Here is a 27,633-nt window from a genome sequence, read left to right as displayed (position 1 = left end):
GAGGCAAGCATTCCTACCTGGATATAATCCGGGGTTTGGAACACCACAAGCAGTCCTTACCTACTGTATTTCCAGAGGGCAAAAACTACCATTGGACCTTCAGGTGAAGACCAGACCCTTCTACAGGATCACTGTTTCAACAGGATCACTTCATTTGGACTGCTACCACCACCCTTACAAACAGGGTGTGAGGTTGTATCCTGACTCTGTCAGTGTTCTTGTACTATTGCATTTATTTTAATTTTCCTATTAAATTATAACTCTGACTTGTGGTCTCTCACTGGTTTGTTTTTGAACTAGTACAAGGTGGAATGGAGAAGGACACTTGGGTCAGGAACACTGACCCAAAAACCAACCAACTAACCAACCCAAAACCACCAACCATATAAAATACATCGCTTTGGGTTATTTGGGGATCAGTCAGTAACTTTTAAGGTTAAATAAAAATTGCATGTATATATTACTGTTGGAACCCTGGATTCTGAGAATTTCAGCCTTTCAGTGCTGACAAGCAGTGATCCTCAGAAGCACACTGTATTCAACCTGAAACCTTGGGAAAGGCTTCTTAAATTGTGTGATAACACTGAGGTTGTTGCTGTATAATTAAGAGTTATATCACTGGGTGGAATATGTAGAGGTGTAAAAAATTAGGCTTAGGGGATATAGGTAACAATATGGATGATTTTGGGTGTGGATTTTGTTGTTCTTCTTTTCTTCTTCTTCACAAATCTAGGGGTTCTGCTATTGGGTCAAAAAACCTGCACTGCAGGTCACAGAAAGTTAGTAATTGGATTATAAGTAAAAACATATTACTTGGTATTTCATAATTGGTTAATTTAGACCTTAAAAAGCCTTGGAAGTTAGGGCTATTTTCCATCTTGTTAATTTGAAAGCACACTCTGTGCAGCTGTATTATAGATAAGCTATAATAAACAACTAAGTCCAAAGATGAATTTTTGGTCTCCTGCATTTTAATTCAAACTCTGAGTAAAAGAACTCAAGAAACAGAAAAGGTAAAAAAGAGAAAGTTAAACCCACAGGACATTAATATATTACCAAAAAAAAAAAAAAAAAGGCAAAGCTTTTTACATCTTGAGTACTTTAATAAATTATAAATATTTACATACAACAGTAGAGGTAAAAGGTCTAGTCCTATCAAAAATGACTTGTGAACACTCATCCAGTACAGCTGTAAATATCAGAAGAAATTGTGTGAGTGGAAAGGGTGTAAACTGAAACAAGGGGAAAGCTGAATGGGGAGCTTCTGATCTTTGGTTACCAGTGTCAAACCTTCATGATTCTTTACATGCACCAAGTTAAAATGAACTAAAATAGCTTTCAACTTTTATGAACAATCAGCATGTAAACATAATGAAAAACATTCCATAGCTTGATGTTCTGAAAACATTAATGCATGGTGTTTTTCTTTTTGATTCTTTCTGAGCTTCATTATATATATGATCTCAGTTTTCAAGTTTTTGTTCTAGTCTCAAGCACCTTGAAGATACAGTGTTGTTCCTTAGAAATGAGTAGAGGTAAGCTGACATTCCTAGAAAAAATGTGCAGTAAGAGATAAGGCATCAAAAAAAAGGTCCTAAAAGTTAAAAAAAAATATATAAAGCTTTAGGAAAAGCTGAAATGTAGTTTATCACAAAGTGAACCACTGTCAAGAGATGATCAGTTTGCCAGGTGCTTGCCAACTCTAGGACACAGCTTTGTCTGGAGTATTGAGTTCTTGTTGGAGAACCAAGGCTAGAAAATGCCAGCTCCCATCCTTCTGGGTCTGCTGAAGGATGAAGTTTTTTTCTGACTGTAAAAAGGTACTGATAAAAAAGTGCATAGAAAGCTGATCAGTTTTTGATTTGTCCCCATTCATGCAAATATATATACAACTTTGTAAATCTCTAAATATCAACTACAAAGAGACCTTGGTGTGTTAGTACAGCACTGTTTGTTAAAACCAAATACAAAACAATTAAAATGTTTTGGCCTATGGTTTGGCCTATTTTTCTTCACATAGTAGCACTAGAAAAGGAAGCTATCTTTTCTGAGGAAAGAAAAACAGGCACTGGAAACACTTCAGCTTGTCTTCTAAGTGCTTCTTGATGAAGGTGTGATAACTTCATTGCTCGTGGAAGACCTTCAAGGAAAAAAGTAGTACATCCTTCACCGTTGAATTCTACCGCTTCTCTTCCATATTTGTGTGGGCAGCAACGGAATTACTTGCTTTTGATTTAAGATCTGAAACAAAAGAATACAAAAAGCACACAGGTGAATTACTATGTCTTTTCTTCTAGAAATTGAACTAGCTATATGAGAATACTGCAAGCTTTAAATACTAATGAGGTGGTGTGGAGATGCACCAAGACACTGTCACGTGATGCGTAACAATCCAGTTAGAGCAGGTACATGACACAAGCTATATGATAGCCACTAAAGCTTTTACCCAAATTATCTGTTCATGCTTAGACACATTCCTCTGCAACTAGAGCACAGTTAGAACATTTATTACTTAGTGCCAGCCACCTGCTAAGCATCTGGTAACCTGTGAAGTTGCTCTGACTCCATGACTTCAGATCACAGAACCAGGCAATTAAGACACTACTTCTGTGCAAATGTTTTATGTCTATGATCTCAGTATCAGCTGTGCTTCACACATGCATGTGCTGCTGCTGCTATTTCTTCCACACAGTAATGCCAGGTGCTTTTGGAGTTTTCGCTTTTGAGGATTGAAAATACAGCTCATCTTTGACAAGCAAGGAGACTGAAGGCCAAGGGAAGTTACAGTGCAGAAAGTTCAAGACTACATGCCCAGCCTAACTCATCACATGCAACATGCATCAGCCTCTAACCAGGCTGATTTCCAGTAAAGCACACACAAGCCTACTTACATTGGTGTTTCCATCTTGTTGCACACATAGCAACTCTCTAAGGGGAGCCACCTGGATGTGCCAAGGCACTATGCCCTTCGGTCTTTGCTCCCACTTTGATAGCACTACCTGTCCCTTCCACTAATCTCTAGCCCAGCCTCACTCCAACCTAGGATGCCAGGAGATGGTCTAGGAGAGCAGTGTATGGTGACATATGGTATGCAACTCTCTAGAAAATGAGAAAAAGAAAGTTGTCCCTAGTCTGGTTCTCACAGGTTCCTGGATAGGCCTGAAGTATTTTTATGATTTATATGTTTAAAATCCAAGCAGGTTTACTGCTTTACCTTGGTGGTGATACTAAAGAACCCAATCAAAAATCCACTTGTGTGTGTGTGGTGAGTGTTTGTGTGCTGCTTCTTTGGGTCTGTGCAGTGAGAGGGTCTGAATATGAAATAGGGTTCTCTCATTCTACAGCTGCAGGAATAGGCATCAGCTTTCATACCCCATCCTCAAAACACACAAAATGTTCTGTTCTCACATGGTTTGCAAACAGCACCAAAGGAAGCACAGCCACATCTGGTGCCTCAGCATGACATAACAACAGAGCAGTTGCAGATGCTAAACCCTTACGGGTGACGCAGGAGCACAGTTTAGCCCAGCAAAGCAGCACACCACGGGGACCAGGAATAATACACTGACTTACTTCATTTGGCTTTCAGTATTACTCATTGTTAACTAACAGGATCTGACTCAGTTATTATGACACACCACAGCTTCCTCTGCAGCTACACAGCCTGCTTCCTTTTTTCATGACAGCTTCATCAGCAGTTTTGTCTGCATCAGAGTCAGGTTTCTTGTACTCAGTCCTAAATCCCTCCCACCCTTCCATTCATCCATGCTTCCTCACATTTGGAAATTATTTTCCCCCTTCTTTTCAACACTGTCTTCAGCAAATACCAGAATTTTTGGATGTGATTGCTTGGCTGGTAATTCAACAGAAGTATCAAACTTGGCAGAACAAAAAACTCTGCAGCAGTAAGGTGCCACCTGCTTTCACATGGCTATGCATTTTGAGAATCTTTAAATGGATTATCTTTATCAGCAGACTCCAAAATGGGTGTGCACAAGGCAATCCACTGAGGTGCAGAAAAAAAATATTTTTGCACCAGTAATAAAATCTAAAAATAAAAATACTATTTGCTCTATCATTATAATTTTTTTTTAATTTATTTTGTGCATGTTTTATAATGTATGTAATACTTGAGTATGGTAAAAATTGTATACAACTTATAAGTATACATCAATTGGGTATGCATGTTCAAAGTATTTTACTGATGTGGTAGACAATTACAAAAAGTTTGGTGACCACTCATCTACAATACAAAAAGCAGAAACTAGTATGAGATGCTCATAGTTACACCACTCAAGTAAGGACTGTATGACAGACAAAACAACGTTTTTCATTTTTCTTCCAAGAAAGGAAAACTACTCACGGTCAACCTCAGTGTCAGTCAGCACAATCTCCCAAGACACAGAGAGCTTCACCCTCACATACCTTCTTTACTGCAGCTGGAAGAGTTGTTCAGGTGCTCCCCATCTCTACCTTCTGCATCCTGGGTCACCTCTGCAAGGACAAAGGCAATACTCAAGACAGTCCTGGACCTCACAACTCTGACTCTCTGGCCCAGATGGATCAAGAATAATCTGACTGAGATTTGGGCCATTTGTTTGGCAACAGTAGTAACCCTGACCAACATGCCCCATTCCCATGGGATCACCATCCAACACCTTCCTTCTCTCCTCCATTCCTGACTCTACTGTCTCCATGATCCCTTGCACACCCTGTAAATGCCAAGCAGGGGAGGCACTCAGTGCCTGTGGTGCCACTCATTAGGTGGCATTAGGCAAAAGTCACAATGAACAAAGGCTGCTCCACAGTCCAGGCACTTACCTCCTTCATTTATGCCATGCTCATCTGCATGGTTGGCCAGCACGCTGCTGTTCCTAAAGGTGTCTGAGGAGAGATAAGAAGACAAATACAGTCCCCTGCCTTGCTCAGCGTCAAGGTGTGGCTCTATTGCATCAGACTGAGTTGCTAGTTGCAGCTCTACTTGTATACACAACATAGAAAAGCTACTGGAGAGCATCCAAAGGAGGGCCATGATGATGGTGAAGGGTCTGAAGGGGAAGCCTTACAAGAAGTGGCTGAGGTCACTTGGTTTGTTCAGCCTGGAGGAGAAGAGACTGAAGAGAGGCCTCAACACAGTCTACAACTTCCTCGTGTGGGGAAGAGGACAGGTACGATCTCTTCACTCTCATGACCAGTGACAGGACTCAAGTAAATGGCCTGAAGCTGAGTCAGGGGAGGTTTAGGTCAGATATCAAGAGAGAGTTTTTCACCCAGAGGGTGGTTGGGCACTGGAGCAGGCTCCCAGGGAAGTAGTCACAGCACCAAGCCTGACAGAGCTCAAGAAGTGTTTGAACAACACTCTCAGGTACATGGTGTGATTATTGGGGTGCCATCTGCAGGGCCAGGGGTTGGAGTCAGTGATCCTGATGTGTCCCTTCCAACTTAGCAGATTCTATGAAGAGATCATGGCCAGTTTGCTTACTGGGTCAATAGCACTGACTGCTCCATAGAAAAGGCACTTACCTTCCTGATTTACACCATTCTTAACTATCTGCTTGTCTTTCAGGGCACTGTCCTCCTCATTCAATTCTCTGTCTGAAAAGAGATCAGAGAACAACTGCAGTCCCTCAGGAGCACAGTCCATTGCTTCTGCCCCTCCCCAGCACAGGCCACTGCTCTGTGCAGTCTAGGGCTCAGAGCACACCTTCTCCCCGAGTTCAGTACTGCTGTGCTATCAGCAGAAGCCCTGCTTGGAACTGCTTTGTACACACATCTCAGAGAACACCAGAGCTTCGCCTACAACTTCCCATCTGGAGAGCAGTGACTGTCTGTTCCCTAAGTGCTGCTGGGTGTACTGCACAGAGGCGCACTAACTCCCCTTCCTGATGTTCCTGTTCTATACTGCAACAAAAGAAAGTTTTTTATTTTCTGCATCTCGTGTCCAAACTGACAACCTTTGTCTATGGACCTGATTTCTCTTTTGCCTGAACTGTGTGTTTCACTCCTTTCTACTTTAAGACAGGCATAAAATAAGCCTCCTTTTCCTGTATCCATGTCTATGTATATGGAAATAATTACACAAGTGATAAGACAATCCCACAGTACACCACACCTTCACAATTCCTATTTCTTCAGATGAAAAAAAGCTGTTCTACACCCATTATAATTCATGCAGGAAGAATATGCAGCAAACTCCAGGGGCTCTGAGTTTTTCTGAGTTTCCTTTTCCTTGTTGTCATCACTAGTGATTTTTTCCTTTAGACTTCTGCCTTTTCCAACCCCCCTATTATCAGCCACTTGTGGAAAATGGTGGAAGAGCTAGGGACTGAATGAATCACTAGTGCAACAGACTGGGGAAAAAAACTGACTTTTTTTCTCAAGTTGAACAATAATGTTCAATTTCACTAGCCCTTTGGAGTTAAAAGAACTTCTAGAAAAAATACAGGTCCCAGAACTTCCTTGAAATTTACACTGACTGGACTAAGAAAACAAAACTGGAGCTTTGCTTAGCTGCCTCATGAATGCAGTCAAAAGTCTCCTAAAGCATAAAGCAAATGGAAGATACAGCAGGCTTCTTTCCTTAGAGAAGCACATTTCTGGATGAAGTATCTCCCAAATACGAATTTTGCAAGTTGGTAAGCATCCCGTCTCTAAATTGATGTGCCGAGGCTTGTATCTATTTGGAATCAATACAAAGCTTTGAAGCCACAGCATTTTATTGTCTAAGGTCGTGTGTTTCTTTCCAGCAGAAAGCAAAGACCACCTACCCATGATGACATCCTATAAAAATATCCTTGCACTCTTTTGCATGCAAATAAAAGGTAACATTAGACAAAAGGGTAATTTTCTTATTTACTGTAAAGAGGGGTTCTTTCTTCCATGCTTAGTTCTTTTTCCCACAGCTGGCAAAATGGTTTGCAAACACAGTAGGCACCATCATCCTCATCAAGAGGGAGGGTAAAGCCCCAAGAAGGTATTTGCTCTGTGCTGTTTTCCTGTTTACCAAACACAGGCCCCAGGTCTTTCTGACTTCTCTTCTAGTGATCTACCCATCAACGTTTCCTGTTCCTAAGGCAACACATTCTTCTAAGCCAACAGGAGAATGGTAAACTCTATACTAAGAACATGCTAATATGGCTTGGACTACAAAAGGCCATGTGCAAAATTACTTTCCCCCTTCATATTCCTCTGTTTTAGGGCTCCATCTCACTTGTTACCTGCTTCAGGCTCTTCATTCTCATTATGAACAGCTTGTGAAAATGTAGCTGCAAGAAAACAGAAATCCTTTTCCAGAAATGTGTATGGAGGCAGCACAACAGTCTGCAAAATATGCAACTTAGCCTTAAAGTGACAACTTCATCATAACACTTTCAACAGATATGGCAGTATGTTGTGCCACTTTAAGGACTCACAATTAATTTCAACTTCAACTTCCCTCCAGTAACCACTTAAGGTCCCAGACCATGACCAACATTGTTCATATTTATGCCTACAACTTTACAAAAGTCTTGCTGAAGTAGATCTACTGATAAAGCTGCACAAATCTGCCATAAAAAGCCAGAGATAACTGAGAAGAGAATCTGCATCTACCTTTTTTACTTCATCTTTGTGTTGCACTAATACTGTAACTTTAAACCCTTCCTCTTTGCAGACCCTAAAGAACCTTTAAAATAAACATTCTAAAGCAAATGTAAGTGCAGTACCAAAATGAGGTGTTTTGCAGGGTTTATTGGTTTTTTCCCCTACCCATCCTTCTCCTTTTTTTGCCTTCAGATTCATCCCTAGTCTCAACTTCAGTGGTCTCTGAACGATGGGCTAGAACCACAGCTTTAACAAATGTAAGGTACCAGACTGAGCATCCCACATGAAGGCACTGTGAGCTCAACACCAGAACACTCCAAGAGGGCACTGAGCCTGCACCTGATGGCAGGAGCTTTGGCCATTCCCCACTGAAACACTGTTTGGTCTGGTAACAGAATACTTTTTAAGAATCTTCCCCTGCTCTCCCCAGTCTGCTTGACTGCCTTGGGGGTTGATTTAGTTTGGTTCCTAAAAACAGACCACAGTCCTGGCAACAAGACTCATATATGTTAAAGCTAGAACATGATAGCCAAATTCACCCTTATGAAAGGAGCACAGACTAAATGAGTTGTCCCCTTCCTTAGCTGCTCACTATATAGAGTGATTTCCACATCCCAAAACACAAGAAGCCAGAGAACAGAGCAATCTTGCTACAAATTAAGGAAGTAAGAAAACCCAAAACCACTCCAACAAAACACTTAGAAAAAACAAAACAAAAAATCCGCAAACAAACAAACAAACCCCCCAAACCAAAAAAACCCCAATGCCGATTAGAATGGACAGCAGAAGCCCAGATGGAGATCTGGACAGGAAGAGAGGAATGACAGATTGCCCTACAGTGTGCACTTTTCCAGCCCTCATCCTTAGACCATCCCCAATTCTCCACTGTTAAAAAGGTAATTCACTTCCAAAGACAGCTGCTGACCAGGAAATTCTCAGCCCACTCACTGTCAGTAACTTTGCCAGCCCCACTAACACATTCATTAAGTGCAGGTCCCTATAATCATCCAATATTGGACCCCAACTGCGATTTTGAGTCTGCCTGTGCACACACTGAAAACCAATTCAAAAGCTCAGACCCTGCAAAAAACCAAAAAAGCAAATCAGACTCCCTGTTCCAACCAACAGCAGATGTTTAGAAACATTAATACCGTAGAATACAGGTTTCTTACCTCCCTGTGAGGTAGGCTGTTGTTGGCTGTCCCCATGGAAAAGTTGCTCATGTTCTCCTATAAAGAAATGTATTTGTTTTAGAAAGTATGTATTAATGACCTGCAAAAAAATCACTGCACCCAAAGAAAACTTACTCCTTTACTTCTCCAATGCAAGACTACACTGACACAGAATAAAAACTGACAAGCCCAGACCAAGCACCGGTCTGATTTCCACACATTTTGACACTGTCTTACCTGAGCCATTCACTGGACTGTTCTGAGCAGTGTTTCTTCCTCTTCCAAAGTTAATTATACCTGCACACAAGCAAATAGAATACCTGGAGAAATGACTCAGAAATAAAGTTTTGTGCCTTCAGAAACTTGTTGACAGCTTCCATCCATTCCATCCCCCTCTCCCACCCCAAAACAAAAGAAAATACACTTCACTGAGAACATGCAACTGAATACTTGACTTGAAGATAGAACAAAGAATGAAATACTGTTTTGAGGGAAAGACAATCAATGAGAGAACAACAGAATGGGTCTCCTGCGACAGCAAGTCAGAACACATCTAATCAAATCTAAGGTAGTGCTTAACAATTCCTGATTCTGAGTCTTGTACTTAAATCAGCAAATCTCTGCTGTTTGATTATACCTGTGCAATGCTTATCCTACCAAGGTATAACAGGTTTATTTTCTTGCATGTTCAAACACTCATTGTTTCAAGGGAAGTAACAGAATTGCTTTGATTCTAACTGCTGGTCAGTTTTGAGAGACATTCTTTGCATGTTGTCACCAAGAGCAGTGTTGTTTAACACCACCAACATGAGCAAGGACAAAGAAGACATTTTCAGAAAGTTTGCAGATGGCATCAAACTGGGGAGAGTAGGGGACATGCTGGAAGGCAAGATTGCCACTCCAATTGACTTCAACATCCTGGAGAAATGTGCTGGCAGAAAAGACGTGATATTCAAAGGGAAACAAAGTCCTGAATCTCTTGCAGTCACCCCATGGACCACTACAGGCTGGGCTCTGCCTGGCTAGGAAACAGCTCTGCTGGAAAAGACTTGAAAGCATGAACAAGCTGAACATCACTCAGAAAAATGTGCCCTTGCAGTAGAAGGCTTCCAAATACTGGGCTGTGTTAGCAGAAGTGCAGTCAGCCCAAACACATAAATAATTCCTCCTCTCTATTCAATATTTGTGACACCACATGTGGAGTATTCTCTCTAGTTTTAGTCTCCCAGTTAATGTAAAAACACCTACTTTCTGAAGTTAGTCTAACAAATGTCCACCAAGATGTCTAGGGGCAGGAGCTGTGCAAGGAAGTGCTGAGAAAATTGGGTTTGCTCAGCCTCAAGAACACTAAGAGGATGATGGCTAACTGCTGTCTACAACTAACTACAGAAAAAAAGGAAACTCCTCTCAGAAGTATAGAGCCTAAAGCCAGGAGGCAATAGACAGAAGTTGCCAAAGGGCAATCCCTAAGAGAAATAAGGAAAATATCCTTCCCTACAAGAGTGATTCAGCACTTAAACACGTGCTAAAAGAGGCTGGGGAATTTCCATCCTTGGAACTATTCAAAGTTGGACTGGACAAGGCCTTAAGCAACCTGATCTAGCTTTGAAGTTGGTCATGCTTTGAGCAGAAAGTGGGATGAAACTTCCAGAGATGTCTTCCCACCTAGTTTATTTTATGATTCCATGCCAACAGAAACTAAATGGACTATGAGCAGGAAAGCATAAGGTCCACATGCAATATGTATCTATTTATGTCCTGATCAAAGCCTCCCTGCAGAATATCATCAATTAGTCATTCCCAGATGGGATGCATCCAGTACTCTTCACCCTGCAGCCACCTCCAAGTGGTGGCCCCATCTGGAAGTCAACATGAATTTTCCATGCAGAGCATGAATAGGATGAAGAAATGTATTCTTGTTTGGGACTCTCTCCAGCACAAAGAGAAAAGATGGTGTGCCCCTCTTTCAAACCAGAAGACAATTTGACACAAATCCAAAAATGCAGCACAAAAAAAATACACAGTGATAGCCTGTAATTACCATTTCTGATTAAAGTGTCAGACTTACAAAAAAGATACTTGAATTCAGTGTAGGGATGGATCAAAAAACAAATACAGAACTCCAAGATGATGGCAATACAGGCTGACAGGAGGCACAGAAAGTCTCACTTATCAGTTGACCACACTGAGTTGTCAGATTAGACTCGGCATACGATATTCAGCCCTGGTATAAGCCCGTCCCAACAGTAAATGTGATCTTGAGGGCAGCTTTATGATGCTCTCAAAAAATGCTATGAAAACACGCCCAGGTAGGAACGGGAGAGGCTACAAATATTTGGTAAGTAGAAACATGCAGTAAATCAAACACCCAGTCTGAAGGAGAAACATGGAAATGCAAACTGCCGTGTTTCCTAGGACTCAGAGCCCAGTGTCAGAATGCAAGAAAGTTCAGTACATTATTTCCTTCAAATATATTAGTCTTTGCCTAAATTGGACTTGTTTCTTCTACTGTTTTAACAAAACATCCAATGGTCAGAAATTTTCATCCATTCTACAGAACCTTAGATGAGCTTAATCTTGAAGCACATAAAGCTGTAAGGAAGTGTCATACATACCTTTGTAGAACAGGAATACTAGGACTACTACAGCTATAAGGATGCAAGCTCCAAAAAGAGCACCTCTGGTTCGTTTGGAAGAACTGCCTCCTTAAAAAAAAAATCACCAACAAAAAAAACCAAAAGAGACTGTTTAGTTAAAAAGCAACTGTATGATACACTAGCTCAGTAGAAATACAGTCCCAAATGTTTTATAGGTATTTTTTAAAAAGTAACCTCAATAAACTAATGCACCAGTCAGTTATCAGCAAAACCTTCAGCCAGGTCCAGGACAGTTACATGTGAAGTACCTCATTTCAGTGAAGGCACATCCCTTGAAAGGCAATGGTTGTTCCACTTCTTGGCCTATGAAAGGCTGAGCCAGATTTCAAACAAATGAAATTTCAGCAAATATTGTGTATCGCATTTGCACTGCAAGGTTTTGATGGTTTCTGTGAGAAGATGCCAGAAGCTGCCCCCATGTCATATAGAGCCAATGCCAGCTGGCTCCGAGCTGGATCTGCTGCTGGTCAAGGCAGAGCCCATCAGTGACTGCGGTAGTGTCTCTGGGATAACACTTCTAAGAAAGGGGAAAAACTGCTGTACAACAACAGCAAGGGTGAGAAGGGAATAACAACAGATGAGAGAAGCAGGTGAATGCCTGAAGGAGGCTGTGACCCCATGGGAAGCCCACGCTGGAGCACACTCCTGGCAGGACCTGTGGCCCCATGGAGAGAGGATCCCACACTGGAGTAGGTTTGCTGGCAGGACTTGTGACCCTGTGGGGGACCCACACTGGAGCGGTTTGTGAAGAACTGTGGCCTGTGGGAAGGACTCCTATTGGAGTTCATGGAGGTCTCCTGTGGGAGGGACCTTACACTGGTTCAGGGAAGAGAGTGAGGAGTCCTGCCCCTAAGGAGGAAGGACAATGTGTAATGAACTGTCTGCTGACTGCAAGCCCCATTCCCTGTTCCCCTGCACTACTCAGGGAGATGAGGTAATGATATGGGGAGTGAAGCTGAATCTGGGAAGAAAGGAGGGGTCTGGGTGAGGTGTTTTAGATTTGCTCGCTTCTCATTATCCTGCTCTGATTTTGGCAATAAATTAAATTCATTTTCCCAAAGTTGAGTCTGTTTCGCCTGTGACAGTAATGGCTGAATGGTCTCTCTCTGTTCTTACCTCAACCCATGAGGCTTCTGTCATATTTTCTCCACCCTGCCTCACAGAGGAGAGGAAGTGACAGATCAGCCTGAAGGGCACCTGGCAGCCAGCCAAGGTCAACCCATCACATCCCTCATTTCTAACAAGTTTCTAACACATAACTCCAGTAAAGGAAAAATTCTATACTAGTAAACCATGACAATGACTTTGCACAGAAATGAGCAATACTGTCAGTTAGGGACTGCCTTACACACCCTACAAACCACATGGTTCCAAACAGGTCCTCACTCTGTGTTTAAAAAAACCCTAAAAATGCAAGCCTCAAGCTGAAGGCTGTCCCAAAGCAATAAGCAACAGGAGGAAAACTCTTTTCTACTTTTTATACCTCTCTATGAAGGAGGAAAGAAGTATGCTCACTGACATCCTAGATGAGAAATTATTTTATCTAATGGCTGCTAGATGACTCGCTTGAAATGGCTGAATAGTTTCACTCCAATTCATGGAGAGCAGTACAAAGAGGGCAAGGCATTAGCAGTAATTACATAAGGCCAGAAGATTCAGAAGAGATCTTCTAATCTTTATTATTACTCAATCAAGTCATAGCTAAAGGCTTTCTTCTGTGGAGGTCCCTGCAAAAAGTATCTTTCTAGGGGGATCAAACTGTCAGCCTGATACTTTTCCCAAACTTTACACAAACTTTTAGCAGACAAATCACTTCTGATGCTTTTTATTCTTTAAATTTAACTTCCTGGGAAGTCAGAAGAAATCTTACAAAGGCCATGCTGCTTCCCAACCAAGCCTCTCAGACCTGTGTTTGCAACATGACACATTCATTACCGTTTTCATCTGAAAGGCATTGCATCAAGGAGATTTCAGAGCTCCTTTCCATTTGTGAGAATTTAATGATACATGTAGCTTTCGTGGTAGCATTAACATCTTCCAAACGGATGGAAAGCTCCTGCTTCTCATGACTCTGTGGATTGTCACTCAGCTTCCAAATGTAATTCAGAGGCCCCTGGAAATTTGCTGCACAGTTTAACACAAGTTTACGATCGCTGGTGTTGCAGCTTATTTCAGGTTCTGGAAGGGGATCTAGAAGGAGAGAAAACATTCTGTATTACTTTAGTTATAAACTACATAGAATTTCAGCACGGGACAAGGGCTGGAGCAACAAAACCAGCAGGAAAGTGCATAGACAAAAGTGTGAGCAAGTGTGTACATGTGCATGAGAGAGGAATGTGTTTCTGAAAGTGACCTGTAAACCACCTGTTTGTGGTTCTTCCATGCCTAGTCCAAGCATCCTCACGGCTCACTGTCCATAGGACTAATAGACACACTTATTTCCCAAAGGCTGCTAGTGAGGCTGAGTAGATCTACACAGGATGATGCCACAGATATTGAAGCACGTATAATATGCCTGCAGGAACATCTTTAATAGGTACATAATGTTTGGGATTACCTGGTCAGATTGCTCCAAAAGTTTGGCTGTCTACCTGAAAGTGCAGTGTGCCATCTGCACACATTCTAGAAGTCATTCCAAGGTGAGTAATGATGGGCACACAAATGAGATGCCACCTTTGAAAATTTGTTCAAAGTGCCTAAGCAACTTAAAATTGAGACAAAGAACAGCCGCCCCCTCTGTTTCTGTTTGCTTCCCTGACAAATATACAATCCCCTTTCTAGACATTTTAAAGTGAATAAGGTGGTTCACATTCTTTATGCAGTTCTTCCACTACTTACCTAACACAACAAGTACGAAGTTTAAGTAGTGATCTTTCATAGAATCCCGGTACTGTAACTCATATGCACCAGCATCATCCTTCTCCAAGTCAACTATAGTCAAGGACCCATTCTCCATAAGCACACTCCTGTTACAGAGACGACCAAAATACGTTGGTTTGTTCAGCCCTTCCCATTCAGCCACTTTATCCTTGTTTTTCTTCCAGGTAGTTTCCACTACTTTTTGGTCTATTTTTACTGGAAAAGTAAAATTTTCTCCCACGATGCCAAAGACGTCCTCACAGTAGATGTGTGCTATGGGGGGGGGGGGGAAGAAAAAGTTACTTTAACAATCATTTTATAAAACACTGCTTGACTAATGCCATATGCAATATCAGAGGCATTCAAATTTAGGCAAGAAGGACATCACAAAGTTGCTGCATCAGTTAGGAATTACCCATCAGTTAGGAATTACCCAAACCCAGGCTGCCAGCACAATTGTATGACAGGCACAGGAAAGGAATTCAGTTTCCACAATCTGGTCCCAGGCAGAATCATTGCCCTGATGATCCTCCCTATCCTAAGCCCCCCTATACTCAGTACTTTCCCTCTGTTCACCTGAATTAGGCCTCCTGCCCATGATCTGGTGAAAAATATTAAAGAAGAATTATCACTAGCAAAATCTGTTTTAACATCTTGTTGCAGAATACCCAGACTGAAGTTCCTGCTGATGAAATAAACCCAATTTTTCCAGCATGAATACTTACAGTTTTGAAAAAGCACACTTCTCACACAAAACTGCTACTGAGTTCAAAGCACCTGTGCTGAAATCATGGGGTTATTAGAGATTTCCCTTGAAATGTCACTTAAGCAAGTTTATTTCACAGCCAATATATGTGAAACAGCATCCCAGCCTCTGAGATCTAACAGAGCTGTCAGCAAGAATGAAGCTGTTCAGATATCTCTACTGCTTTCAGTCTTGGCCAATTACATTCTGCTAAAAATGCCCAGGCATTCAACATAAATAAACCACAATAGAAGAGAGGTAAGAGATTTTTCCTAATTTTCATTGAAAACAGCTGCATTTGTGAGGAAAAAAACCCTACTGATCTAACAGACAAAATCCTGCTGTGAGGAAGGGGCCACAACCTTTAAACCATCAGCATCTCTGTGTCCCTGCTTCAGTCTTCAGCAGTCACCTCCTCCTCCCAAATAGCTCTGAGCGGCTCTAAAACAATTGCAAGATCACTGCCATGGCAGACAGGAACATAGACAAAAACACTGTGGTACTGAGTTCAAGCTACACTTGTGTTTAGGAATCAATTTTTCTCCACAGTAGCTGGTAACTTTTTACTACTACATAGAAGGAAGGGCATGGTTAAGATACAAATGAGGTCTCATATTAAATCAAGATTCCCGATCTGCATGATGCAAAACTTCCCATTAAACAATAACTGTGCGTGGTGAAACAAATATTTCAGATATTTACTCCTCAAGCCAACTGGTTCCAAGTGACAGCTACTATTTTGGGTTTGATCTTTTTTCATTTTTTCCCAAATGGCATCAGTTTACGAAACCACCAATTCCTATATCATTCTGTGCTTCCCTTGCTTCTCATGTCATCATTGTAGGCAAACTTACTGCTGTTCCTAAACCAGTGCAGATACTACAGCTTTATCACACCAAAACAAGTCTTCCCTACACTGAATATGAGTCCAGAAAACCCATCTTTCTCCACATCTTATCTCCTTTCCATATGAAAGCAGACAGAAAGGTCAGCTAGGCCTTCTTTTCCCACTGACAAAGAACAGCGCTCATCAGGTCTTCTGCCACGCCAGAGAAACACAGACTTTCTCTGACAGGACACTGAAGACAAGCAACAGAAATGCACTTCCGTGTGCTTGGGTAGAGAACTGCACACACATGTCTTCTCCATGCCTTGCTTTTTATGGAATATCCAATCTGTTTGTAATTTACCCATTAAAGCACTCTTCTTGCTCCATTAGAGTTCCAACTCCTTGTTGCCTGTGCTTACATGGTGGCCTTTTCCAGGTACAGGGACTGTAGAAGTAATCAGGGTAAGCTACCAACTCCCACATCTTTTCAACACAACGTACCCACTTTCTTTGTAGTCTACCCTGTTCAGGAAGATTTAAACATTTCACTTGAGCATCTCATTCCACACATCTCAATTTATGATTTCCAGAAGAAAAAGAATGCATGAGCTCCAGAATTTGTGTCTGGAGACCACAAGATTGCAAGATGTTGGGTGGGGTGGAACGCTATTTTGATCTGACGAAGCTTGGAGCCTTGTTAGAGACTTCTGTTTCCTAAAGACTGTGGAAACCATGCCTTTGTTAGAAAATGGACATAATGTGAACCAGCCATAAGATAGAAAATCCAGGGCATGTAAGACAGAAGGACTTGAACAGGGGAGAAAGTCCATGGGAAGGTTGCGAGAAAAGAACAAGCAGCATTGGGGAGGATGTGAACGAGGAACAAGCAAAGGAAGAAAAGGATAAGAAAATGCAAACTGAAGGACAGTTGTGACATACACGAGGGACAATGTGACACACATACAAGAGCCAATCATAAAGCATAAAGTAGCGTGTGAAAATAGGCCTTAACCAATAACAATTACGCATGACCGCGTGCAGGGAAAGCAAGATTTGTGTATCAGGGACAGTAGTTCATCAATAAAGTGGCTTCTGCCTGATTCATATTGAATCGTGTAGAGTCCATTGTTTCTGCCCGCAAAAGACAATTTCCAGGAGCACATATTCCTCAAGAAGTCACCCCTCACTGCCTAAGGACCTATAGTACTCCTAGTATGGAGAAATACTCCCTGCTCTTCCCACCGTGAATTTCTACCTCTCAGTAGATTTGGGGTGGTCAAGCTGTGGTGGCTTGACATCAGCACAAGCCAAACCACAGTGGCTGTTGACAAGAGCCTTCAGGAAGGACAGCAGCTGTTTGCTGGGAACTAAGAACATGAGCAAGGACAGCCACCACTGCTCAGCCAACCCCTAATAACATCCTAAGTTTGAGTGTTGATCCTGGTAAACACTCCATGTCTTTACTCTCAGTTAGTCATAAGTGCTAGGCTGGAGTTATGAGAGCAAAATTGTTGCTTCTTCAAGCCCAGGAATGAGACTGAAGGAGAGCAGAGCTGAAAAAACCCCACATTTTCTCTTCACAGGTTCTGCTCAGCACAAGGGGCACTGCTGTCTTCAGCACACTCTTTTCTTGCTGACTGGTGAAACAAAGGCTTGGCAGCAAGGAGCTGAAGAGCTCCTGCCCAAGGGCATTCAGGGCTCCCAACAGCAGGACAAGGAATGGTTATTCCTCAAGGATAAGTTATCTCCTCCCATCTTAAAAAACCCAGTCTCTGGTTTTAGTTCCCTGCTTCACTGGTTGAGAGAAAATGTGAAGAAGTCTCTCACTTAGCGCTGTCAGCTTCCTTTTTTTGAAGAAATCATACAGAAATGTTGCATAAGGTCATAACCACGCATGTTCAAGCTTCTGGAGAAAGCATGTGTCATTATGTTTTATAAATTCCTAAGGAACCCTTCCCCATTTTTCTTATTTATTTTAAATGAAAACTTATTTCCCATTCCACAGCGGTGGGCAAAGAAGGAGAAATGACAACCAGACACTCTCTCACACACTCTTTTTGGAAGGCTAGAACTGCCTTTTTTTAAGTTTCTCTGCTTTCTCCCTCTCTCCTTATTGTAGCCTATTATTCCCAGATAAAGTTCACACAAAAAAAATACTGCTGTGCTAAGGCCTCCAGTAGTCTCTACAGAAATCATCACACTGACTGCTCCTGTATTGCCTAAAATCCACTCCAGATTCCTTCTTATGCCAAGTGTTAGTGTTCTTTCCTTCCAGTCAAATCACATGCTCAAAGTGTCACAGATAAAGAGGAGTTAACATTGTGTGGGCAAAGCCTCTTCTGCAAACCCACCACCTCACCTTGTCTACATCATCTTCTGCTCCCATTTCTCCAGCAGCCAGACCCACAGAACCCAGTGCTGTACTGGAGTTTTAATACTCCCCAGACTAATTCTGACTCTTTCAGCATTTTAGCAGGCTAAAGGTATCCATATTCAGCTCAGACTAAGTAGAACTTTATACTCCATTTATCAGCAATAAATGCTTCATTACTTACTTGTCCGTTTATCAGCAATAAATGCTTCATTACTGTATTTATCTACCTGGTTTGACTATTTTTCTTGGAGCTGATGTAAGGCCTAGTTATTTTGGAGAACATCTGTAAGCTAATCCCTTTTTATTTTTAATGCTATCATTAATTTTTTTGGTCTCAAATACCTATTTGAAATGCATACAGGGATATATTAGGTCTATACAGGCAGCAGCTAGGCTCTCCTATTACCATTAAGACACAAACATTCCACCTGCCGAAACTTGGTGGAAAAGTCCTTACTGCTTAGTTTATGGCAAAGAACTGTTTGCTTCAGGAGCAGGGCTTTTTAAAGAGCAGATTTTTGTTTGATTTTTTTTGTAACTTCCCAACTACCCCCTTTTAAGGCTTTTAAAAAATTTTTAATTCTCCCAGCAACTGTAATTAGCAGGGCCAAATATGTTCCCTGCTAGCCCTCAAAACCACCAGGTGCAGAAAACCCTGAAATAAATGTTCAGTCCAGAAGGACTATGGGAATATACACCAACCATAGTCCTCTTAATTCCCCCACAGGCCACAAACACAACCCACTTCCCAAACTCCAGTAAGAAAGCACTTAGACCCATGGTATAAAAGCACAGGCAAAAGCTACAATCAGGAGAGAGAGAACACAGACGACAATAAGCTGTAGCAGCAACCCAGGCTGTTGCAAGATAAAATCAGGTTTGTGCAGGAATGAATGCAAATCCTACACATGTAACACCCAAAGCAGAGGTTTTCTCCTGCATACTGCAGCATGTTCACAGAGGTGTGTATTGCTCCTCCCAGACAATGCAGAGCTGCCTGCATCCACAGAGCTCTACACATCAGCAAAGGCAGGACCCAAGGGTGGCACCCAGCAACAGGCCTGGGTCCCTCCCATGTGGTGGTGCATTCCTCCCTCCTCTTTTCCAGGTTGGAGTGTGATCTGAGAAATGCCTGCTAGGCCTTGGCCTTGAAAACAGCCTCTGGTCTCAGCTTTTTCCGAGCTTATCAGAAATACTGTCTGCTTCCAGGAATTGCTAACAAAGCTCCTATTTTCCCTATGACCAGCCTTGGAAAATATTCCTCTTTTCTGAATGGCATAATATTCCTGTTCTCACACTTTCAAAGAAAGTGCCAGCCCACGCTGTGTCCAGGATGAAACACTGTTACGACTGAAGCCCATTCTCTTGCAGCGGTCCAAAACAAGAGCCTTTTGAGCTCTCCTGGGCCACCACGGGCTGTGATCAGCATCTGCCTCTGAGGGGGATGCCTCTCAGAGCCAGCAAACCTTCAGGTCTGCTATACTTGGAGGATCGCCAAAACACAGCATATCCTGGGCTGATACCCTCACTGCTCGAGGCCCAATCCTTCACCTGTCAGGAGATGCAAAAGCATCCAAAGTGAGTATTTCACTGGCCTCTGAATGGAATTGTTTGCAGGTACCTTGCTTGTACTGACTGTTTCTGTCTGTGTGCCTGCACCTGCGCATATGCTATAGCAAATCTGAGAGAGATGCTGCTTTCCTTGTTAAGTACCTCAGATACCTAAGTAAGTTAGGCCTGTAAGTAAGGCTAAGTTATAGTTAGGAGCTTACTTAAACGCTGCTGAGTGTTGTTCTTTTGCTAAGTTATTAAATGTAAGTTGTAAGCTACATTAAGTGTTGCTAAGCATTGTTCTTCTGCTGACTTGCTACTTGTAACTTTGAAGTTATAAGTTAGGTTAAATGTTGTTAAGTGTTATTCCTCCGTTAGAATGTTACAGTTAAGCTATAAATTAAGCTATAAGTTAAGTTAGGTATAAAGTAACTGTTTTTCCTGTGTTAAATTGTTAGGCTTAAGGTATAAGTTAAGTTAAAGTATTGTTAAGTTTGAGTGTTGTTAAGCTTTTGGACTGTGTTCCTTTTTATCCTTGCCTGCAGTCTTTTGTCACACACACACACCTAAATACACACACCCCCCCAGATAGTTCTCAGTTCATTTCTGTTTTGATTGCCTGGATTTAGTTTGGTTTTGTTGTTGCTTGTTTTCCCTTGTTGTGCCTTAGCTGTCCTGTAAGTAGTAGAGTGAATCTTGCCAACGAACTTGTCATCCTTTGTCTCTTAAAATCAAATCTTTTACTCATACCCTTGCCAGTGATTTTTTAAGCAATCTCAAACACTCTTGCTCGTAACACCCCACTACAAAATCCATACTTTCAGTCATATCCCTCAGCAAGGGCAAAACATGCAGCATTCCCACACAAAAGCTACATGGTTATTTTTAAACTAAGCTGGTGACCAAAAGCATGGGGATGGACTTACCTCCCCCTCCCTTGTACTGGCCTGCCTGTTTCTGCAGTGACATAGTCATACAGACAGTACAATCTGCTGACAGTTAACTTGACACAACACCCACTCCAACTAAAGAAACAACAAAAAACCCACAGAAGGACTGTAATTCCCGTATGTGACTCATCATGGGAACACGATGTGCATGGAATGGAGTAGAAGTGAGCGAAACAGGGAAAAGCAAGAGCAAGAACATTGAGTAGGGCCAGACACTGATCTCTTCTCTGAGGTGAAGAGATCTCTCCAATGACAGGAGCCAAGAGAATGGCCTGAAGCTGTGTCAGGGGAGGTTTAGGCTGGATGTTAACAAAAGGTTCTTAACCCAGAAGGTGTTTGGCACTGGAACAGACCAGGGAGGAAGAGGCCTGGCAATCACCACTTTTAGCGGTGGTGAACTATTAGGGAGGATCACTGTGTCCTGCAGAATATTGATTCTTTTCAGTCTCTAGGCTTTGCTTAGGGACAAAACTGCTCTGCATTTAAGCCTACCTTGAACTATGAAAAAAAGCAGCAGTTCAAAATCAGTCCAGAGACAATGGAACAGGTTACCCAGAGAAGTTGTGGATGCCCCGTTCCTGGCAGTGTTAAAGGCCAGTCTGGATGGGGCTCTGAGAAATCTGGTCCAGAGGCAGGTGTCCCTGCCCATGGCAGAGGGCTCGAACTGGATGATCACTAAGGTCCCTTCCAACCCAAACCATTTTATGATTCCAAACCCTCTGGGGTTTGGAATCATAGAATGATTCCACTTACTCCCAATATTCAGATAGCAGCACTTCCTATGCTGTACAAGCACAGTCTTTATGTAGGCTCCATAATCAACAGGACTGAGAAGATAATCTCTCTTGGTAACTTTTTCCTTCAATTGAGAGAATTTTCAGCCAGATCATCTTTGCTGTTCTACTTATGAAGGATGGCACAAACTAATGACATGGAGAGGAACTGTTCTCGACCTGTGGCAACACCAGCTTAAACATACTCCAAATTACAACTTCTGTCTCTTACAAAGCCTGTATCACCCAGCCAGCCTACAGTCACACTACCCTGAACACGGCCAACAGGCTCTCCTGAGGCTGTAAGCAGATAGGAGGACCAGTAAGGAAAAAACCAAAAATAGACAAACCTAGACACACATTTTTTTTTCTTTTCTTTTCTTGATGAACACCTTTAACACACTCAGAATCAAAGCAGTCTGTGTATGCAATTCAGAGATGATCCTGGCTATCTAAAGTCTAAGACCATTAATTACATTAAGGCAAGAAACTATCAGAAAGTTTTCACTCTGTGTTCATCCTGTAGTGTTAAATAGCAATAGCAAAAATATTATTTGCTTCATTTTGGTTTTAATATGATATAACACCTTCAGCTCTTATCAAGAGTTTTTAAGCAGAGGGCAGACGTCTGGTTTGATTTTTTTCCTCTGTGAGGAATTTATAACTTCCTCTATTTATTGAGGAAAATTCAGGAGTAAGGTTACAGGACAACACAAGCAGGTGTCAGGTTGACAGTGCTGATAACTGATTTTTCCATTTATACTATTTAAAATTGTGTTTGACATTTCTATTAGCAACACACAAAATAACCACATTCCACAAACAACCCAAATTTGTTAGGAGTCCAGGTTTTCCCCCATTCATCCCAATGTCTTGTAATGTAGTTCCCATGACACCTCTCATGAAGTGGAGAGACACAGAAGAAACATTAATCAGAAAAACATGGGGATTTCTCAAAAAAAAGGAAAGGAAGGAGCACATATTTCTGTGTACAGAGACAAAAACACAGGAAAATTTAAAATTTAAAAAAAAAAGCCAGCTCAAACTTGTTGAACTGCCTAATGACACAGAAACAAAGAGCCATATTGAAGTAAGTCTGGTTTCTATGTGGTCACTCTCAGAAGAAGTCTGAAACAAAAATAATTTTTATCAGCTCTCAGGTTATCAGTCTATGCTCAGTACTGGAGATGGCAACTTCCGCTTTTAGGTGAACCAGGTTTTCTCAGTTTAACTCAATTTTTATAAAGAAGTTGAATTGGGAAATGAAGCAACCATTAATGCAAGGATACAATGAAAATGGCATTAAAGAATCCATCTAAATATGCAAGAACTAGAAGGCAGTTATACTGCATGACAAAGAGCTGACCCTCAGAACTCTGAAGGAGTTGTCTGGCTTTCAGATGAGCCTTACTACAGACACAGAATGCTTCTAGGTGCTCTAGTTCATATCCAGCTTATTTCCCACATCCTCTCTGCTTTTGGGGCAGGATCCTGACACAGCTAAAGCAAGGAAAAGTCTGGCTGCCATCTGCAGTGCAAAAGACCATCCCCACAGGTGTGGCTTGCCCTGCAATCCTCCTGTTGGTGTGGTATTATTTATTCACCTCCTACAGGGAGGTGAATCTCTCTCTGTGGGTTCCTTCACCAAACTAGGCCACAGACACCACATTGACTTTCTTCCCATGCACATACAACATCCAGGATCCTAAATCTGAACAAAGTTTTGTCTTGAACTTCCAACAACTGTAGGAGCATGCTCCTGGTAGGTCTAAAAATCTAAGTCCTTCCATAGCCTCAAGGAGAGGTTTTGCACTGTAACTGACAAGCCTGAGGTCTTAACAGATAAAAAACTGACTTGGCCTGGCATTGTGAAAAGCAGGAATGCCCTATGTGGTGAGTAGGAATTCTGAAGACACCAAAGCTACACTGCAGCTTCTGGGTCCCACAGGGGAATGAAGAAGCACATCTCCTCCCCTACTCCAGATGTTCAGCAACATGACTGGGACAAGCGCAGTGCTTTAAACTTGGATGGAGAAGGGATTCAGGAGGGGAAGGCTGATAGAGGATGAGGATCTACCAACAGCATCCTGGTGTTTAGAACAGGTGTTTGCAAGGCTAGAAACTTGCATGCCAAGTTGAACTGCTACTGATTTGCTTTATGCACTTGGGCAGATCAGTCTGACTTCCAGGGTCTGATTTTCACATAGAGAGATGATAGATTATTTTACCTTGTTAAAATCAACATGAAACATTTACAACAGTCAACACACACATAACAGCAATAGTGCAAGCATACAAACAAAATCATGGTGTGAAATCATGCCTGTTTAGTTTACTGAACGACAGTAAAGAGTTCACATTCCTGATCTCCTGCCCTAATCAACCACTTTGATTCTAAAGTTTTACAGAGAAGACAACAGAACTAGCTATGTTTTTCATTAAAGGAGGACATTATGATACTTGAAGCCACAATTATCCTCTCCAGATGTCCAATTACCATCTTCTCTGCCTTTGTATGTTCTTTGGAACCTGGAACCTTGTTTTCTGGATAAGTCTATAGCACAGGGATCAGATGTTCAGATCAACAGCAGGCCAACTTACATAACACAAGGTAACAAAGAGCCTTGACTGCAGAAAAAGTTACAAGAGTAACTCAGTTAATCATGCCTGAGTCATACTCATTAGAAACCTCTGCAAAAGCGCTGCAGGCGAGATAAGAACTTGCAGCTAAGGCTTAACATCAGCAGACAGACTCATGCAGGGGGACAGTGTCCTGGCTTCTCCACTGGTCCTCCCTGCACGCCTGGACCCCTAACGCTCTTACAGAACAGGATCTCACAATCTCAATTAAATAAAGCAAGTTGAAGACTGTTGGAACAGGAGGAAATCACAGGGAGTTGCTCAGAACTTTCAGCAGCGGAGAAGTTCCTTTTTAAACAGGGGGATATAATAGCTCCTATTTTAGTCACATTCAGGAAACTCCCAAAGCAAAAAAAAACCAAAACCCAAAGTCAGGAGAAATCCCTTAGAAGAGAGGAACGATAAGAAGATCTTCACAGATTAAATCATGCTTTTTGGCCAATCTAGCAATAGCAGCTCACTCTGATGACAAGAAGAAAGTTTGTACATCCATCTTCAATTTCAAAATTCAGCAAATTTTGTTTATACTTCTCATGTTCACAGCCCACTGCAAGGGCTATGGGTGTAAGGGTTATGCTCCTCAGGCATTTGGATTAAAAAGGCCTTTGATTAATATTTCGATAGCAGTTAATAGTAATAATTTACTTCAAAAAAAAAAAAACAAACAAAAACCACGAACCAACCAAATAACAACAAAAACCAAACAAAAAAACCCCCAAAGCAGCACAAAACAATTGAGAACGTTGATGTTTTATCCATGAGCAAGAAGGAACACAGAATACAAAATAAACAGCATTTTCACATTTAGGGATGACAAGAATACTTTTACAATAAAAGCTGGTTTCCTGACTTCCTTAACACTTCAGGACCCGGAGGCAAACGTGCGCCCCGGTATGAGGAGGAGGAGGCTGCCCTCGTGCTGTGGCCCTGCTTCCTTCGCAGCGAGGCAGGAGTTAACTCCTCGTGCGCGTGTGCCATAAAAACCACACACATCCCTACCCCAAGGTCCCCGTCTACACAAGTTTGAAACAAACGGGGCACAGGATGCCGAGAACAGGGTGGGGAGGTCCTGAACGTGCTGATGGCCGATATGTAATTCTAATTTTAGGCGCGGGAGAGAGGCGGCCGCCCGGTTGTGTTCACCACGCCTCGGGAGGGCAGCGAGCCGGCGGCCAGGGACGCCCCGCTCGCCCCGCGCAGGGAGCCCCCGCCACAACAGCGCCCGTGGCGGCGGCTGGGGCAGCTCCCCGGGCACCTCGGAACCCCCCGCCGCTCCCAAATCCCTGCCGCGCCCGCTCCCGCCGCTCCCCAGGACCCAGCACGCCCTTCCGAATGCCCGAGGAGCGGCGGCCGAGGGTGCCCCACTCCCGCCGCCCCGCGCGGCACGGAGTGACGGAGGGAGGAAGGGAGAGAGGGACAAAAGCGAAGGGCTCGGGAAAGGTCCCCGCCGCCCTCTCACAGCTTACCCAAGAAGGGCACAAGGCACAGGAGCGAAGCCAGCAGCCGCATTGCTACCCACCCGCTCTCTGCCCGGGCAGAAATCAAGGCTCGAGGGCGACCGCGCCCAGCTCAGCCCGCCCCGTCCCGCCCAGTCCCGTCCCGCCCAGCCCCGTCCCGTCCCGCCCCGGCCCAGGCCTGCGTCCCGCACTGCTGGTGGCCTCATGTGCTCGGAGGTCCCCATGGGCGCTTTTTCTGACAACTCCGTGACTGGGGGGAAAGGGCATTTCAGCCGCGGCGGCCGCCTCCCGTGCGCCCTGTGGGTGTCGGATGCCTTACAGGGGCTTGCAGTGCCAGGTGGTGCCGCCTACACCAAAGGGCGCAGCTCCACCGAAGGCTGGCGGCAGAAGTTGCGTTGCTCTTACGTCAGGGAGGTTCAGCTGTGATAATTGAAAAGCTGAAAGTAAATCAATTTCGTGTGGAGTGGGAGCCCGCAGATTAGGGGAAGAACGAACTTCGGCAGGCGGCACGCAGCTCGCCACCTCAGGAAACGACCACAGAATAGTTTGGGTCAGTTCCAACCCCTCTGCCATGGGCAGGGACACCTTCCACTCCTAGTATTCCCTGGAGCCTGGTGTTTGATATTCGTGCTTCCAAAAATGCCCATTGTTCTCTTTGAGGGACACCTGGTAATATCACCTTTTGAGGGATGGGCTCGAGGCTAAGCCTGGCCACGCTCTCCTGTTCCACCCAAGGTGAGGTTGGTCTCTGGGGGCTGAGTGAAGGAAAAAAAATGGAACAGAAACCAACGCTGGCTTCTGGGAGTTTTCTTTGACACCAACTGCTCAGCAGCCCATTCACAGAACTAAAACACACTTAGATTCTGTTTCATGGATGTCTGGCCTCTTGACACTACTGAGTGTTTTTGAGGAAGAAAGGGAAAATGCCACAACAGTTTGGAAAACATAAATACTCAGCAGCTATTGAAAAATCTCTGCTCTGACAAATACTCCAGTGGCAGCTGGGAGTCAGCTTTCCTCTCACGGCAGTGAGTCGCTGTGAGTGGATGCTTCAGCCTCCTTCACCTGCATCCCACTCAATGCATTACCCTGGCTGAGAAGGGTCCAGCTGCAGACCTTACAGCCTCAAAGCATGCTCAGCCCCAGCAGCTTGGCTGCCTGTCCTGGGGAACACCAGCACAGCGCAGTGCTGTGAGGGAGGCTCTCACCAGAGGTTTCTCTCCAAGTTGGATCTCTCCCACTGCACTTGGCCGCCACACTCATGAGCAGCTGTGTTGGGCTATTCACCACCCCTTTGAGCAACCTCAGCTTTACTCTTCACACAATAGAATCAGAAAAAAAAATTGGCAACCATGGATATCTCTAACCAGAGGTCCTCTCAGAATAAATACTGAAGATATTCCAACTCTGAGGAACTGTTTTTCCCTCTCCTTCTAGGAATTACTGTAAGCTCCTTTAACTCATCGCTGAAGGCTGCAGCATGAGCTGGAGTGACACTGCATCTTGGGCTGAGCAATTCTGTCTCATTCAGTTGTTACAGAAACAGAGTAACACTGATCCTTTTCCCATAGCTGTGTTGCAATGTCATGACATGTAACTCACAAATGAAGTCAGGCCTGTCCCATAAATTCCTTTTGCTCAGCGAGAGAAACCCACATGGAGCCTTTCTGTCCCTCAGTTACCTTTTCCCCTCTGTTTTCAATGTCTAATGAGTGTCAAAGGGAGCTCCCTACCCTGTAAAGGCTCCAAGTCCCAGTGTTTATGCCAGAAATGTAACATAGCCATCTTCCTGCAGCATTCTCAGGCAGCAGCACATATTCTCTGCTGCTGACTAGTCCTCTTGTTAGGTAAAATGTCCTCCCAAGATGTCAGAGACTTTGGATTGAATCTTGTTGCTGGGAGGATGCTTGCACACTACAACTTCCCTGTAGGTCATGAAATCTTCAGGGTTAGGAGAGAGGAATCTCAACCAGACAGTTTCACTTTGAAACAGGTTATTTTAGGGTGGAAGGAACCACAGGAGGTCGCCCACATGCACTTAAGGC

At 43.2% G+C, this 27,633-nt stretch overlaps 2 protein-coding genes across 5 annotated transcripts in view; one reads left to right on the top strand and one right to left on the bottom strand.

Annotated features, from left to right (window-relative positions):
* Positions 1-1,080: 1,080 nt before the first annotated feature.
* Positions 1,081-25,698, bottom strand: CD58 (CD58 molecule). 3 transcript variants are annotated; one of them, XM_048293908.1, is made up of 11 exons: positions 25,598-25,698; positions 14,249-14,542; positions 13,346-13,600; positions 11,369-11,458; positions 8,991-9,050; positions 8,754-8,810; positions 7,218-7,265; positions 5,524-5,595; positions 4,822-4,884; positions 4,426-4,494; positions 1,081-2,241 (listed from the first exon to the last, which is right to left on the bottom strand). In XM_048293908.1, exons 1-11 carry the CDS (start codon positions 25,638-25,640, stop codon positions 2,180-2,182), a joined length of 1,113 nt encoding a protein of 370 aa, XP_048149865.1. In that variant the 5' UTR covers positions 25,641-25,698; the 3' UTR covers positions 1,081-2,179. The 3 variants fall into 3 exon arrangements, with proteins under 3 accessions (XP_048149865.1, XP_048149866.1, XP_048149867.1); XM_048293909.1 differs by lacking the exon at positions 7,218-7,265; XM_048293910.1 differs by lacking the exon at positions 11,369-11,458.
* PLA1A (phospholipase A1 member A) overlaps positions 19,490-27,633 on the top strand; it is a 28,393-nt gene continuing 20,249 nt past the window's right edge. Inside the window, exon 1 of one of the 2 annotated variants that reach the window (XM_048293907.1) lies at positions 19,490-19,795. In XM_048293907.1, the coding sequence (XP_048149864.1) occupies positions 19,662-19,795 (134 nt within the window). In that variant the 5' untranslated portion in view covers positions 19,490-19,661. The remainder of the gene's footprint in view (positions 19,796-27,633) is intronic. The other variant, XM_048293906.1, reaches the window with a different exon arrangement.

This window comes from Corvus hawaiiensis, chromosome 2, assembly GCF_020740725.1.
Source record: "Corvus hawaiiensis isolate bCorHaw1 chromosome 2, bCorHaw1.pri.cur, whole genome shotgun sequence".
Classification (NCBI taxonomy): domain Eukaryota; kingdom Metazoa; phylum Chordata; class Aves; order Passeriformes; family Corvidae; genus Corvus; species Corvus hawaiiensis.
Note: the sequence above shows the minus strand (reverse complement) of the source record. Positions and strands in the feature narration are given on the sequence as shown.